Source organism: Anser brachyrhynchus, assembly GCF_964034855.1.
Source record: "Anser brachyrhynchus genome assembly, chromosome: 9".
Lineage (NCBI taxonomy): Eukaryota > Metazoa > Chordata > Aves > Anseriformes > Anatidae > Anser > Anser brachyrhynchus.
In genome coordinates this window covers 22,843,480-22,860,636 of record NC_137703.1, presented here as the reverse complement: position 1 = coordinate 22,860,636, position 17,157 = coordinate 22,843,480, and the positions used below count along the sequence as shown (strand labels likewise).

The 17,157-nt window shown below is 40.2% G+C and overlaps 1 protein-coding gene across 10 annotated transcripts in view; it reads right to left on the bottom strand.

Annotated features, from left to right (window-relative positions):
• Positions 1–17,157, bottom strand: part of NYAP2 (neuronal tyrosine-phosphorylated phosphoinositide-3-kinase adaptor 2) — a 165,912-nt gene that overhangs the window by 28,173 nt on the left and 120,582 nt on the right. For all 10 annotated transcript variants that reach the window (XM_080604051.1, XM_080604053.1, XM_080604056.1 and 7 more), the window contains one exon: positions 8,472–8,684. In XM_080604051.1, the coding sequence (XP_080460177.1) occupies positions 8,472–8,684 (213 nt within the window). The remainder of the gene's footprint in view (positions 1–8,471; positions 8,685–17,157) is intronic.

The window sequence follows — 17,157 nt, the reverse complement described above, 5'->3', positions numbered from 1 at the left end:
CCCAAAAGTTGGGTTAGAAGAAGGGGGGTTAGGACAGAACCCATCCAACATCCCGGCTTCTCTCCTTGCTCTCTATCATCTCAGAAGCCGAAGTAGAGAGTATAAAGCAGCAAACAGACAGGCAGCATATCAAAAACTTTCTCTTGCTTTCCTCCTAAGGAAGGACTGTACAAAAGCAGTGAAGATACTGTGGTACTTTGGATTTGGAATGACACCAAAAGCTCTAGGAAATGTGTTAAGAGCAGTAACTTGAGAGACAAGAAAGCAGGAAGAAAGGAGAGAAATTGGAACTTCAACAGTGGTAAATTCCAAACTCAGTTCCCCAGCACTGAGGTGATTACAGAAGCCTTGAATAGAAGAGAACGTTCAGTTTCAGAGAGGAACTGAACAGAAACGACATAGGTATTGCATTTCCCCTCTGTTGTCCATGTAGGCATTTCTCAGAAGGCTCCCCGCTGATTTCCAGTGCAGCCTACTACTGTTAACGTCCTGGCATGAAGGTGACCGTGCAGCTCAAGAGTTCTGGAGGGTTTTTGTGTCTGAGCTATGCTGACACCAGTGTGCTACCCCACAGTGTTCAACACCCCCTGTCTGGTCTAGAAGAAACTGTTGTTTCCTGAGAAAAGGGTCTGCCTGTTTGTGCTTGAGAAAAATAGCTGTCCCTACAATTCGTGTTTATGTCTGAGGAAGTATCTCCTTGCAACCCGTGACTTCTGGCTTAGATGAATGTGTTTGTTCTCTTCATGTTTTATAAGCCTTCCTCCTAACCCTGTAGGTGTCTTTTTTATATAGCGGGTAAACACTGACAACAAGGACACTCTCATTCAGCAGATACACTTTGTACAATAGTAAACTTCCAATTTTATCTGAAATGATAGTGGTTTAATATGAATAACAATTACAATAGTACCATGCCTCCTTACAACAAGTTGAAAGAATTTCTATTTGGTTCTATATTTTCATGAAGAGAAGAAGGACTTATGCCTTCTGTAGTCCAGTTTTAGGAAGTATGCCTTTGAAGCACATATTCTCATATATCTTTTGCTTCCATCTCTCTGAAATATATTTTCTCATTTCTCATTTGCACTGCTGCTTTGTCTGTGTGTGGTTTACATTAATCTCTCTCTCCTACCTGGATCTCTAATATCATCATTAGCCACTGGTCAGGCCATTGTTTGAAAGGAATAAAATTGTCCATCACTAGCACATCCTTAAGGTCACTTGGCATATCTTGGAAACTTGAGGACAGCTGGCACAGTACGCCACCTACGAGCAGTGTGCTGAAATATGTCCTTCCGATCTCACTGATGCTTTTTCATTGTCACCTTAAATGCTTACTTTCATTGGAATTCAGAATTCAATAGAGTATGGAGAAGAGCTATCCACTTAAGCTGGAGCACGTAGACCAGTGAAAGCATCTGTATGGGTGAATATTCATCAACTAAATATTAATAGGTTGGTTAACTTCCAGCTGGCTGAGCAGCAAAAATATTTATGCTGTTTGACGAATGCATTATTCAATTCACTCATTCCTAGTCAGTCTGTAAACATACCACGAGTCAACACAGCAATAAGCAGGCAGAAAGGAGCGGACTGATCTCCCCCATAACCTTGTGTTTTGTACATAATCTGTTGTTTTGCTTTTTTTGGACTCGGGTAGTTATTTCAAAGGTTTGATTAGATTTTTGTTCAGATTTCACAGTCTGCGTGCCAGATTTCTGACTGGTTCTTTCAGTAGTATAGATGTAATAACAGATCTCGTGTCTGTTCCCTCCTAGAATTTTGCTGGGGTTTCAGAGAGGGCAAGAAGTGGGGTTTTTGGTTGTTTTTCACCTACTGCTAAGTAAAGGCTTTTTTTTTTTTTTTTTTTTTTTGCTGTGACAAGCAAAATCAGACATGCAGCATGTCAAAAACTCTGAGGCATTGTCTGCCATTGCTTCTGAGTTGTTTTCTTTACTTTGGAAAAGCAGAGAGAAGTGTCACAATCTCTAATTTGGATATATATATATTACCATTTCCTTGCCAAAGAGAATCCTTTCATCTAGAATCAAAGAAAGAAAATCTATCACGCACAGATGAAGTATTAGTTCCCTTATCTCCCTGTAATATATTTTACAGTATTAAGGAAACTATTGCAATTTCCATGGTGATCCTCACCAAAGGTGGTTTCAAAGACTGTTCTATCCAGCTTTTTTTTTTTTTTAAAAAAAAAAAGTTCAGGAAGTTAGGTTATGCAGTGAAATGGATATTTTTTTAACAGCCATTCCATTGCTCTCAGAGGGAATATTTTTAGACCAAATAAATACTCTATTCTACTGTAATTAGTGCTCTGAGTAACATCTTCACACTGCACGTTACTGTGGAAAAAATCCATAAATGCTCTGTTGCATAAGTGATGTCCAACTCACTGTTCTGCATTCTTCGGCATGTTATTTTTCGGCTGGACAGCTTATTCACTGTACTGAGGGTAACTAGATTTTGAGTACAATGGTCATTTCAAATACTAATTTGTACTTTAGGCTGTCTAAAAAGTAGTGAGAGGTTTTCTTGAATGATTTTGTCCACTGTCCAGCAACTTTCAGTATCTTGAACTCTTGGTTTCCATGTTCATATGGTCAGTTCAGCTTGTCTGCAAGGTCTGCATATTGATACCGATCCTGGTTCTAGAATGAAAATGGTTTTAATATTTCCTGATGAGAACCTTTGAAGGCAGAACAACTTCTGGCAGCAAATCTCAGGGATAGTTTCTAGTGTTAATGATATTGAGATAGCTCACTATTAACATATTGAAATGAGTAGTCATGAGACTTCTTGAGAAGTTCCCTCTGTGACTGTAATACATGGTGTGGAGCAGGGGACATTTTTATCAGGCAGCCTAAGCACATAGGGAAGACTCTGTAGACATCTGTCCTCTGAGGAGGACCCATTTGGTCATGCTCCATCATACTGCTAGCTAAAATATGTCTGGTGGGAGGTGGTGGTGTCACCGTCCCTGGGGGTGTTTAAGGAAAGGTTGGACGTGATGCTTAGGGACATGGTTTAGTGGGTGACACTGGTCGTAGGGTGATGGTTGGACCAGATGATCTTGGAGGTCTTTTCCAACCTTAATGATTCTATGATTCTATACTGATAAAGCTGTCATGGCACCTCAGCTCTGTGCTGCACTTCACTTCACTATGTGGATGTATCCTCTGGTTCGAAAGAAAAACTGCTTGAAAGAGTTCCAGAGTCACCACTCTGAACACAAAACCCTCTCTGCATCCACCACTAGGAGCCTTTTGCCATTGCTGCAAGCTGTTCGACTGCTGACGAGGACTAGCAGCCTACTGCCAAGCAAGGGAACTCACAGGCGTATGTCTAAGTGCTTTACTGGGCGGGGGCCAAAGGATGCCGTGCACTTGAGTAGCCGTTAGAAATGCCCCTTGCAATCAATGGAGTTTGAATTCTGGAGGATGAGGTTGGAATTCAGTAGATTATTCAGGGTAGCTACCGAGCTGTTCTGTAGATTTTATTTAGTTATGTTATGCACAAAAACGTTCATAAGATTCAGTTGCTATATTTAACCTATGAAACTTTTGTGGTGTCATTTTGCACAGCTTCAAATGACACATCCCTCTTACCGTGCCGTGTTACGAAAACCGCGCTGCTCACCAAGTGCCTGAACCACCTCCAGCAGCCAGGTGCTGACGCAGCACAATGCTAGGAGGGGCTGGCTGGTCAGCTCTGTATCAGTCCCATCAGGTCACCCGTTCTGTCACCCACAGCAGCCACAAGATTCCCAGCAGTCCCCGTGGTAGGGAGCACCTCCACCTCCATGTGAAGTATGCCCACAGACATAGTCAGCTGCGCTGGGACTGGCATTACTCAACTCTCAGGTTTAAAGCTGAGTCCTGACAATGCCAGAAGGGTTACATGTGGATATAAGTGAGCAGACAGCCCCAGTAGGACAGCATTGTGGGTGAGAATTTTAGGAGAGAATACCCAACACAGAAATACAGGTTTTCCAATCACAAATAAGATTGCCTTAAAATTGTGTACTTAATTATGTATTTAAGCACTTGCATAAATGACCTCTTTTCTGGAAGTATAACAAAGTGCTGTCATCTTAGCTAAAAGATGTAGAAGCTTGGTTGGTTGCATTTAGGGCAGAGGGAGTTGCTGGATTTTTCTCAGTAAAGCAGAATGCTGAGATGAGACAAGATTTTATGGAAATATTTTCTATCAGTTTTATACCAATGTGTTATGGCTTTCTATATTCTCCAGAAATACAACAGCTCTGCACAATTTTTATTTTTGGATCTTAACGGGAAGAGTTCTTTTATTCATCCAAGGAAGACTTCATTCTGCCTATCCTAATCTTAATTCAAAAAAATACTCTGGCTGTCACTTACATTGGAGAAGCTTCTTATCCTGTCACAGTCTCTTCTTTGCACATGAAAAGAGAAATATTGCTTATTTGCTACAGCTGCCAAGAAGCACGTTTTGAATTAAACAAGGCGATGTGACAGGCTGAGAGTAATCACATGCAAAAAAAAAAAAAAGAAAGCATGCATACTGGAAAAATGAATCACACCTATTATCATCATACTGGCCTGGCCATGTTGGTCTCCTAAAAAGGAGTAAGCTGAAACACAACTGGAAATTATGCAACCTTCAGGTGGAATGAAATATATATTATTCTTTCACATACAGAAAGTATTCAGGACTTCACCTTCAGGAGTCACTTAGTGCTGAAAGCACAGGAGCATGTCAAACTGAACTGTTTTCACAAAGGAAGCATCGAACCAATGCAACTCCGTGTTACTAGAAATCAAGAGGCCAAAAGCTTAGCTGTACTCAAAAACAATTCAGATGACAAAAACCATGTCTGCATTAGATGAGGTATGTTTTAAATTAAGATTTGTTCTGAACTGTCATGCTTCAGATCGATGTCAACAACATAAACAATGAGGTAAGGAATAAACTCTGGCAGCGTTTTTTTCTTTAACACTTCTTTCTGTTTTTCTCTGAAGCTTCTGGCATGGATATCCATCAATCTCAGGACTCTGGACCAAAAGGACAATTTGGGAATTGCTTTGTTTCAAACGGCTGTAATGCCACCGCTGCAGAGAGCAGTGCATACATCTGCAGTCAGGCTCTGACATGGTGTGACCCAGCACACTGGAGATCGCACGCCTGGCTCCTGGCACACTGGGTTGATCCCCATAGTGTTCAGTGCCCAGTACTGCTCATTTGGTTTTAGGTGGCAGGTGCTGCTAAGGGAGAGCCTGCCAGCTGAGAACACAGGTGACCAGTGTAGGCAAGCTCCAGCAGCATCGGGTCCTGGCCTGGACCTGGCTGCCCAGTAATGTATACCTCCAGCGTTAAGTTGCCTTTGCTTCAAGAATCCTTGAGGATTTAGTAGCGCAGTGATACCCTGATATTGCTTGAGGAGAAAAGATAGGGTTTGGTGGGAATGCTGTGTCTTTGAGTGAAGCAGCCCTACCTAGCATTAATTGGTACTTTGCCACTATTCCCTTCTTGTGCTAATGAATGTGTCTTGCACCTCAGGCTCCACAAGCATCTCTTCGTTCCCAAAGATCTGGAAGTTAACTATTCATTGCTTCTGCAAATCCACCACAATATGAACCAGTAGTTCCAGTGAAAGGCAGATATTTACTCCCTTCCTGATTATCTGCAACGTTTGCGGCTTGAATACTAAATGGATTGTCTGAGAGACAAGACCATGGAGATTCAAAACCAGTACACAAGAGAATTTGATAAAGGCAGTGCAGTGCCTGTCTCTAGCAGCAGGTGGCAATGCAAAATACTGCTTCACGGTTGCAGTTAGAAAAAAAGAAGCAACATTCCAGAAAATACTCTTCAAAGCTCCTGGAGTGAAGTTATCACAGCTTTCTGTTTCACAGATCTCATTTGGCTGTTCAGTACAATCGCAATGACTTTCTTAAAGGCCAGTGTGTCTCCAAGCCACTTGCATTGCTTACTGTTAAGAAACAATAGGATGACAAGAAACAGAAAGCGGTCTTGACAAATTATGTGGCAGATGAGAGAACAATCAGTCATTAGTGACAGTGCATCTGACAGGCCGTGCTCATTTGAACAAAATGACCAAAAGATTCAAGATCCCGTTTGGAGCAGGTTAATTCCCCTTCTGATCTTACTAGCAGGTGCAGAGATCCCACAAAAAAATCCGGTACTCACTCCAGTTCCTAGTTTATCTGTCTCAGCAGAGCTCCCTATTGAACAGACACGGAAAGTCCTTTCAGATTGCTTCTGTTTTACTGCAGAGCAATTCAACCCCATTTTCTTTAAATTATTCCAACAGTGCCCTAACAAATGGTTGGACCAGTGCAAACGAGGAGGTAGGCAGCAAACTGCAGTCTTTCAAGGACATGACCACACAAAAACTAGACTTTTTTTTTTTTTTTCCTCATATCTGTGGTGTTGGAAAGAGAATGAGAACTATACTGGGGATTGCCCTGATTTTATTTGGTCCTGTGGTAAATCTAAGTTCCAAATTCGTAGCACAGAATCACTACCTCCTGGATCCCAGAAAGCATTTATACCCATACAGATGTATTAAATCTCTTTTCTTGCATTCAGTTATGGTTTTAATTTAATTGTAAGAAATGAACTGTTACAGTTCACGTACAAGTTCATTGATGAGAACTGTATACAGCATTTTAAATGCAATGCCCAACCGATTAAAGGTAAACCATGTTGCTCAGGCAACAGCTAGAGACACTGGGGAAAAATACTCCTGGCAGATGAGAGGCAATATTCATCAAATAAAATATCACAAAATCTGTGGGGAAGGAAAAATCATAATCAGCTCACAAATTTTCATGATTTTTAAAAAAGGAGTCAAAATTGAGCCAATAAATATTTCTGTAATTTTGCTTTCCGTATGAGTCTTTGGAAGTCTTACTTATGCAGGACAAAGTCACAGTTAACTAAATCAAGGCATGATTCAACGACTATTGCAGTTTGCTGACACCAAACTGAGGCCAAAATGTTTTGTCTCCTTTTGGAGATCAACCAACTGTTTAAAGTAAAACTTATGCAGAAAGTTTGGAGAGAAGTGCCATATTTTGCTAAGAACTTACTCTTTAATTTTCATTTCCCTTCCGTTCTGCTCCATACTGTCATCCAGCAGAACTGAAAATATTCGTACAGACCTTTGGTGTAATTATGAAATGTCCTGATATGATTTGATGCATACCTGCATTAGCACTGATGTCGTGTAATATACCGGGAACAGAATTCTTAGCAAAGCTGTGAGCTAACCTGGAAAATTTCTAGGTACCAGAATGCTTTGTAAGAACAGAAAAGTTAACAAAATGAACTAAAACCTACATTACCCGTGCTGGAGTCATGAAATTTGCAGAAAAGTCCCTTTTGCTGTTACAGGCAGGACTGTTTCATGGGCATGCTGTAGCAAGAAAAGCTGGACTACATAACTGCTGTAAATGATACTTCACATCAGTAAAGGCTGTTCAAGTTATCTACTGAGTTTCTGGTGTAATTTCCAGCAAGGCAGGGAAAATGCAAGTCCCATTATCATACAGGGAAGCAATGCCCTGCATGAGTGCCGAGTAACTCTTCTATCTCAGCACTGTAAAGACTAATCTCTGCCACTGACTGCCCAGCAGACCACTCCTGCAGGAATAGTTTCTTGTTTGAGTAGCTCCCTCATAGCCTTATTTTTATCGAAGACTGGCCATGAGGCTCCAATTCTATATATGCCAGCCATTTTTAAAGTGTGTATTTTTCACAACCCAACTAATAAGCAATACTCTAAGTGAAATGTCAAATCTCAAAAGTGACAATGCAGTGCTTATCCAATAGCTATGCATATCTGTTTAGATGGACATTCATTTATCAGGTGTGTTTGTCTTATTCAATTTATTAAACAGACTATGTTACTTTTCATGGTTTATGGCAATCCATTATTATATATATATGAAATACGATGGATAAAATGCATAGATATGAATTTGAGACTTCTGAAATCTATAGTCACTTTTATAGAAATTTATGTATAGGCATAAAAAAAAGCGACTGCGTCCACTAACCTAGTATATCAATAAGAGCCTTGTTTCTGCACAGTGTGTTTTTGTTACCATATGTGACATCTGAATTGATGAACTTTTCTCTAAGTTGTCGTTTGCAAAGAGGAGAGGGCTCTCTGCCTTAGTGTTCCTCTTCAATGTCAAATGGATTTTTTTTTAACTTCTTTTAAAATAGCTGAATGGCAAGTTTACAGGTTTACGTTTTCTATCACCATCCCAATCCTGTTCCAGTAGAAAGCACAAGCAGACAGTGCAACGCTTATTACAGCAGCAGCTAATGGGCAGATTCTAGAAGATATCTGGAAGCCTGAAGAATCCAGATGCTTCCCTACATCTTCAGGGATCTTTTAGCTCACAAAGAGATTCATGAGATCTTCCCCCCTCTGCTATTTGACATACCTGAGCTGTTGCTTCCAGCCAACATGGTTGGACTGACAGAGGATCTCCCCATTCTGCTGGAGACCATGGGTGGGCCCGGCGTTCCATCCCATTCCTGAGCTTTCCCTGGCTCCCTGGAGGAAGCTGCCCCATGGTGGCCTCCCCTCTCTTTGTGTTCCAGCTTTGGTAGTGGTTCAGTGCTGTGACTTCTGATCTTCAGCTCATCTAGCGGTTCTACAAAATACACAGATGCATATTTCATAATAGAGTGCCTGCTAATTACCTATATCATATAACAATCTTATGCTCAATATTCCGTATATACCGATCATAAATCTTTTAAGCGCAATTTATATCGATATTTTACTATCTAGGCCCCAAACTTATAGCTTATGTTGGTTTCAACACACTTTTTAATTAAAACAATACACAATGCAGGAGATGGGTAAATGTGACTTTTCTGCTAAAACTTTTATACACCAGGAAAATATTTCTGAAAATGTTATCCTATCAAATTATGCTTTTATTAACAGTTTAGGGAAATACTTCAATTCTTTTGAGCTGTCATTTATCTGAGAATAAGTTCTTCTCTAGGCACTTTCTAAGGAAGCTGTCTCCTAAGGCAATATTGTGCAAGCAACGTATCTCCACTCCTCCATGAGCACTAACAGAAAGCACACAATCCACAAATCTGTCCAGCATTAATATTTTGGGTGTGCCCAACACCATAACCTAGGGAATAAAATTTCACTTCACTGAAAAATACTTGGAGTCGTACAATGACTTTCTGCTTGCAACAACATGAGTCAATATAAGGGAAGAAATTCAAAAAACAATTGAATGATTTTTTTTTTTCAAGCAGTGATATCAGCTTTCTTCATGGCTGGTGATTTTCTGTTTCTTTCTTGAGACCCTCATTTCTTTTCTTGCAGGTTGAGCAATGCAATGGAGAAACAATTCAACCTTTTCCATCCGTAGCTGTGAAAAATTCACATGAAAAACTATACACAGAAGAAATATTAGATTACCAAGTCATAACAGCTAATCACTGCGGTACTCAGTTATTCAAAGCCTGCTTAACTGTTTAATTCCTTTTAATAGAAAACATTTGTATGAGTCTGGATTTTTATGCATCATATTTAAGCTCAAAAACATCCTTATGTGATGCTCTCAGTTCTAGCCATCCAGGTTTAGAAATCAACCCCCTGATGTACCTTAATTTCAGCGTGTACCAACAGTCTTGGAATTTACACTTAATACAGATGGACAATCTTTCCTTGAGACTTGCCTGGAAATCTTTTTGTGGCTACAAAAGACATTCCAAGATGGAGGAAAGCCAAGTGGAGGGAAAATGCCAGGAGCCGTTCACAAGCAGGAGGTGACAGCAGCCCCCAGGGGATCCACGTATCTCAGGCAGCGCTCTGGGTGCGCAGGACTGCCAGAGATGCAGTGCCAAAATTTGCCTGAGTAACCCCTTCCTCTCCTGATCCCCCCAGGGCCTGGAACTGAGACTATCCAGCGGGAACTGCCACTCAGGTGGTACAGTCCCATGGAAATGAACTCTTGATTTGTGGCTCAGCCCTTCTCCCACCACTTACCCTTGCGACAGTAAAAGTGGTAGAGGCAATAGTTGACATCTACATGGGATGACAGGGACAACACCTAGGCACAACGGCAACAAAATCTCGTATTTTGGCTTTGAGTTCTTTGAGATTCCAGTCTGCAGATGAACTTGTTGAAGAGCACCAACACAGTCATTCTGAAGTTTCCTCAAGGAAACATCATATTGGAAAAAAAAAATCTAACTGGATATGCAGTGTAATATATAACCATTACTGTATTTCATGAATTATTATTTATTAATAGTGAAAATTCATGTTAAGGATATCATACTACAACCTCCAAGATTTTATTTATTTTTTTTATTACTCACAGTAGTAACTTACCATCAGAAAAGTACAAAATGATCCCAGTTTAGCAAGTCCCATAAACAACACTCAGTGACATTTGTGTGACAAAGGCTTTCAAAAATCAAACCACTTCCTTGAACTTCTAGGTCACTTACCTACTTTAATGTATGCAAAAAAGAACACTGTAATGAAAATCCAAACTGTTTGTTTTTCCTGTTTGGTACCCCCACAGGGTATAAAGTTGATTAGCAGTCTGTACCAGTATAACATGACATCTGCCTTTCAGGGACCTGTGCTACAAAATGTCTGTAACACAGCTCTGTGACTGTGTAAAGAGACTTGCTAATACAAAGAGCTGTGCAAAGAAATGCTGAGCCCAAATTACTAGATTTGAACTGTTTCACTTACTAATAAAAAGGCTTTTTTTCTGAATATCAATCTATCAAAAATAATTACGCATTTTTTCATATAAGATATGTACACACATCTGATTTTCTTTTTGCCAATAACATGCACTTGGCACAACCAAAATTTCAAAATATTTTGGAAATGCACACAACTCTTTTTCCCACCGATACAGGACTCTAGCTTGCAGTGCTTACACTCCAGCAAAATGAAGAGAAAGCCAAAAGAATAGCAAGCACGTTCAAAAATACTGAAGCTGGCCTTACAAGCACCCCCCAACTCAACGCATCATGCAGTAGAGTTAATTTACTATGCCATTCTACTGGAAATGCTGTGATTGCCTTGGTGAAAACCTTCCCTGTGTGCATCCCATTGACACTACTTGAACACCAGCCCTTGAAATCTCACATGCTCGTGCAGTCAGCCCTTAGTTACAGTGGAAACACTCCATCTGAGTGTGGAGCTAAGGATTTGTCCACTTCAGTTTACTCAACAGAGGAGCATTTGTACTTGGTGCTTGATAAAAATGATTTGTGCATTCCTAGTTTTATTATCAGCTGGATCAAAGTACAGCAGTTCTCTGCAAACAGCTGGAAACTATGGAAGTATTCAGGCTAAATAAAGAGTTGGCTTATAGTCTGTTTCTTTGTAAGGTGTAGAAAATCAGTTTTCAGCTGGCTGTCTAGACTTTGTAAATTTATATTCCACTTTTCTTTCAGGGGGGATTTTCAGTTCTCAGTTTATCTGAAAAGTAATATATCCTAAAAATGAAAAGCAGATTGAATCAGATTATAATGTCAAGCAACCCATCCCAGAGCCCAAATCATTATTATTTTGTGATCATTATCAGTAACACTGATACACAATCAGAAAAACAACCTGTCAGTGTTTTATATAGTTTTCTATAATATTACTTTCCTGTTTACTTCAGAATACATTTAGAAAATAATAAAAAATTGTACTGCTTCACTTTCACTCAAATAATTTGTGCGGAATTTTACAAGAATTTCAGCTTCCTTAATAACTGTCAGTGGGAATCATACTCAAAGTCAGTAAGAAAAAATCACTGTGCTAGTTCTTGCTTGATTAAAAGAGTATCTCACTTTTAACGTGCCTGGGACAGCTCCAGGAGTGCCAAACACTCCTCTCCCAGGTCCTGGAGCAACACTGGGACCTTTTGGTGACTCCCACCTGCACTTGGAGGTTTACATATTGTCAGCTACTCTCTGCTGAAAATGCTGCCACATGGAGCAAACTGAGTGGTGGAAATTATTGTCCCTCGTAAAAACATGGTGGTCATGGCTTCGGATTTTCGCTCATGCCGTCAGGCAGGAGGCACTGGCAGACAGCAGAACACACACGTAGCTCCTGGCTGCTGGTACCTATGGGGTGGTGGCCTTATCATCAACTGAAATTCAAACCAGTGTATTTTAAACAGGACAACACTTCAAAAAGACTACAGCAAGATTTAAGAGGCCACTTTATCCACATTGATGCCATACTAAAGACACAAACTCTAACTGGTCACATATACTCTGCTGGAACATAACAGTAGCTGACACACATTTTTTTATTATTATTATTATTACTTTTTGTCTGAGAAGTGCAGCAACACAGATGGGATCTAAGTTACCTCATGCTGCTAAAAACCTTAATTTGAAGTTAGGAGATACTGAAGCTCAGTATTATGCTGGGAATTCACCGAATCATATGATGGCCACAGGCAAATCTTTTCACAGTCAAGTGCTGTATTTTGAAAGCTGAAATTATTATGGAAAGCATCTTTATTGTTCAATAATTCGTAAGCCAAAATAGAACATAAAAATGTAAATTTCAAGAAATAATTCACTGCTTTAAATATTTATGGATACAGTTGGTTGAACTGCCATAAAGGCATTCAAATGCTTCAAGCACTTCCAGGTGTCACTATTTTAATATTCAAAGACATGCATTTTCCTTATTTATATCACGTAAATCTCAGCCTTTTCAATGTCAAGAATAAGATGGTGGCTAGAATCTTGTACAGAGAACATATTTTATTTATAATTGATGTGTACAGTTTCCCCTTTATGAAGGATCCCCTAACAGCTACACACTCGGAAAGGCTGGCATGTGAGCTGGGGGACTGGAAGACTTGTAAATGCTGAAAAAAGTGAGAAACTAACCGGATTAATCAGCTGTAGCTCAGACTAAAGCAGACTGAAAAACACAGCTAAGGAAAATATCTTACCTGAAAAGCTGCCATTCAAATGAATGTATGCCCTGTGGTCATTCAACCGCTAAGCTCTTAAAAACACAAATTAATCTCAGGTTCTGGTGGCCTCTTAGCACAAAGCTAGGTGATAAACAGCAGAACCTTTGTAACCGTTTGGGCCGTTTCTGGGGGAGGGAAGAAGAGTCATTGTCTTAAGGAACTTTAAACGAGGCTTTCTCTCTGCCGTCTTTGTCAGTTGTGAGCTGCAACGTATAAGCTAATCAACCATGCATTATTCATGTAGTCTTCTTCTGTGTGTTTGTTATAAACCTAAATAAATAATACATCACTCCAGGCAGAACTCGGATACTTTGGGAAGTAAATGGCACTGCTCACAGGGCCTATATTTAAGCACGAGCAGGCACATGTAAAGCTAGGACAGCCACCTGGGATGGGGCGATGGGGTGTAGATGCAGTGAATGACAAGCCCCAGCCACCCCAGCCCCGGCACTACGGGCCTCACCCCACACCTACGGCTGCACGGTGGGCATGCAGGAGCAGTGATGTCCCCAAGGGCACACCTGGACACCAGCAGCAGTGAGGGACGTCCCCAAAGGGACACCTGGCCACCAGGAGGGATAGAGACGTGGGATCAGAATGCAGCCAGCACATGTGTGAAGATCGGAGCTACCACAGACATGTCTCAGGCTTCAGCCCCTTCCTCATCCTTTCCCGCTAGCTCCTGGTGAGGACAAAAAGCCACCCACAGCTCCACCCGTGTCCCACGTCACGTCACCAGCACAACAGCTGCATGTGCCCATCCACTGTGGACATCGCATGCGGAGCCCCTGAGGAAATCCCAGGCCGGTGTTACTTCTCTCTGCACACCAGGAATTTGTATTTATCTGTGCTACACATTTCAAAAATAGGATCAGCCTTTTAATGGCTTTCTTGATGTGTGGTTGTCTGATCTGTACAGTCATAAATGTATCACAAGCCTGCCCAAAGAAAACAAATAGGCTATTAATACTGCACATGAGAAATGTGGGTAATGCTTGGTGCTTAAGCCATTTTTCCCCCAAAATGGGAGTATATTACACTGCCAGTGAAAGCCATTTCCTCATCTTTATTAACTACGGTGGTTTGTCTATGCTGACTTCATCTGCTTGCTAATTAGGCAGAAGTTTGCTTTGCATATCAATTTTTAATACCCCTTTTTACAGTTAAGTGAGAGTTGCAGCAGCCAGCTTGTTCAATTAAAAGCAGCTCTGACCTAGTTCCATGCAAAATCAATAGAAAGCCTGAAAGAGTCTCACAAACCATCTAACATTTAAGGAGACATGGCTGAAATGCTCCTCGGTGTTCACTGAGCACATGCTCCCGTGAGCAGCGTGGGGTTTGTTTTTACACAGAGAAATACGGATGAGTTCACATCTGCCTGGTACAGACCTGCCAAGATCAGCCCTGCCTGCTACAGACAGCAAGGGGAGGGGAAAGAGGGACCACTGAAGAATCTGTTTGGTCGATTTGCTGTGGCTATCCCAAAGCTGTTAAGTGGGCAATCCTGGCAAGAACAACGACGAGATAGGAAGAGAAAAAGCCCACACTGCAATTAATTGGAGACCGACAAAAAAAAAAGGGGGGGGGGAGCATAGATTTATAACAAAAGATCATCCAAAGCTTTAGAATAAAAAAACATAAAAGAATACGGTTTAAACACAAAACAGAAATTTGGAAAAGGAGAAAAACATTGTAAAGGGAGACAGAGATATTCTCATATGTTAACTATATTGAGTAAACTTTTTATTATTCCATATGAAGCTCCAGAAATTTCTGAAGAACCGTTAGGAAAGTAAGCAATATTCAATGAAAAATTAAGATTATTAAGATCTAGGTGAAAAAAAGAATTCTTCAAATTTCAATAAATTTCAACTAGCATTATCAGTCACTTGAAAGATAAAGTTTTAGAAGTTCTGCATTTTAAGACATACATTTAACACTGTTTGATGGCATACAGTAAGAGGAGAAATCCTCTTGTGATTTAGTCAGTCATCTTCTTGATTGACTGAAATATAGGAAAACCTGTTTTTAATCTTACATAAGGAGAGCCATTTAAGACAGTTATATTTTGCCACATATTATAGAAATGGTGACAACATAATACCTCCCGTTTCCAATGGGGCCATCATTATCTCATAATGATTTCTTTCACTCCCACCCTTGATCTTTCACATGTGCCTATTCTGATCCAGTTCACGTCACAGCGTGATCTTTTGACTAAGAATATACCTGAAGTATATGCACTGTTTTACAGCTGTATTACCAAGGCAATTAAAAATCAATGTCCTGGGATTCTCACCGTTAAATCAAGTGGTATTCTTGGAAAGGATGTGTTGTGGTACTCTATTAATAGGTTTACTACTTGCCTCAGAGCAGTCACAATTACGTAATTAAGCAGAACACTCTATTCTCTGATATTCACTCCATATTTGTCTTTTTTCCTCTTTTTTTTTTTTTTTGTTTTAATTCCAGCATTCAAAGCTGGATATATTGGGAATAACCAGAACCTCAACACAAGCCTCTCTGTTCCCCACTGCTTTCTTGGGCAAAAACCTAAGTACAGCAAGTCAAAGGCAATTTTGTTGTTGACCTCAACAAAGCAAGGTCTTTCTTTCCTGCAGTTGTTATTTTGGGCTAGCCAGCTAGGCTGATTCATATGAGTATATAGCATAGTTTCTATGGATGAGCTGCAAACATTTCTCTTACGTACTCTGTGCACCCAGATCTCCCACTGATAATCCAGGCTGCCCTTTCAGTCAAACTAAATGTGTGCACATAGAATTCATACTTGTAGATGGGTACATACGTGGTCTATGTCTATTTGCAGCAAACAAGATTTAAGTGCAAGAAGAAGAAAGATGATTATTTTGAAATGCTGGGATGGTTTTGTGGCAGTCTTGAGAACATTACCTCTCCTCCTGCCTTCCCCACTGGTATCACTGACACTGCCCTTGGACTACTCAGCGACATGCGCGTGCAACACAAGCGCATCCTGCCATCCCCACCCTAAACTCAGCACTGATCAAAGAAAACACTGTTAGACAAAATAGGCAATTAAACTGTGGAAATCAGTGACACTTGCTATGAAAGGCTGCCCAACTGTTACTAGCTTTCAATTTGAAAGGAAGATGGAGCCTACTCTTACTTAACTGCTTTCTTTCCCAACCTTGTTCATCTCACTACATGCTCATTCCATTATTCAGGTTCTTAGATGCACAGCCTTCATGTTTTGATGTGGAACTGATGGTTCGATGGTTACTGCATATGTCCTAGCACAGTATGACAAGAAATCAGAAGGCAAGGGAGAGCCAAAAAAGCTGAAATATACAGACATTTTAATAAAAATGTTTTGGAAGAAAGTTCATGACCTTAAGTTTCAAAGCTTCACTTCAAAATACCAATCGTTAATAGAACTGCTGACTATATCAAACTTGGCAATATTTTTTGGTCAAGTTTTCTGCTGAAAAGCAGCCTTTGAACTACAACAGCAGTTCAAATGCACTGTTTTACCATTGTTTGATCACTTTCATATCTTCGAAAGCATACAGCATCATCCACATACAGTAGGAAACAAAAATCTGTCATTGGTCAAAAAAATACGGAGTACGGATGTGTGCACTGGTTGTGAAAACTGGAGACCAAAATACTCACCCTCGAATTTTCATGTAAAAAATCAGACAGAAAGTTGGAAAGAAAATAAATTATTTCTTCTTTTTCTTTTTGAACTACCTTTATAAAGTTATTGATGGTTTTCTCTTTATAGACCCCTTTAGCAAATGAGAAAATTTACCTTTCAATATTGGAACAAATATCTCATCTGTACAGCTTTCCTTCTATCACAGTATGTTACCAGTGAAAGGAAAGACTGAAGTTGTTGTAATGTTGGCTCTACCCGAATTTTGCTCTCAGCCTTACAAAGCCAGGCACAAGCACGTGGACTTTTCAATGCAGACGCTGTGCCAAGCCATAGCTGGGTACTATTCTGCAAGTTCTACCGATTAGAGAATGAAACATCCATACCATTCTGTCTTTCTCCGTCTCTTAACAAAGTTAATGATTTTAGTCCCTCCCTCCTTTCTAATTACTGGTTTCATTTTGTGAAACTGTTTTTTACTCTTGCTAGCTAAGCAACTGTTAA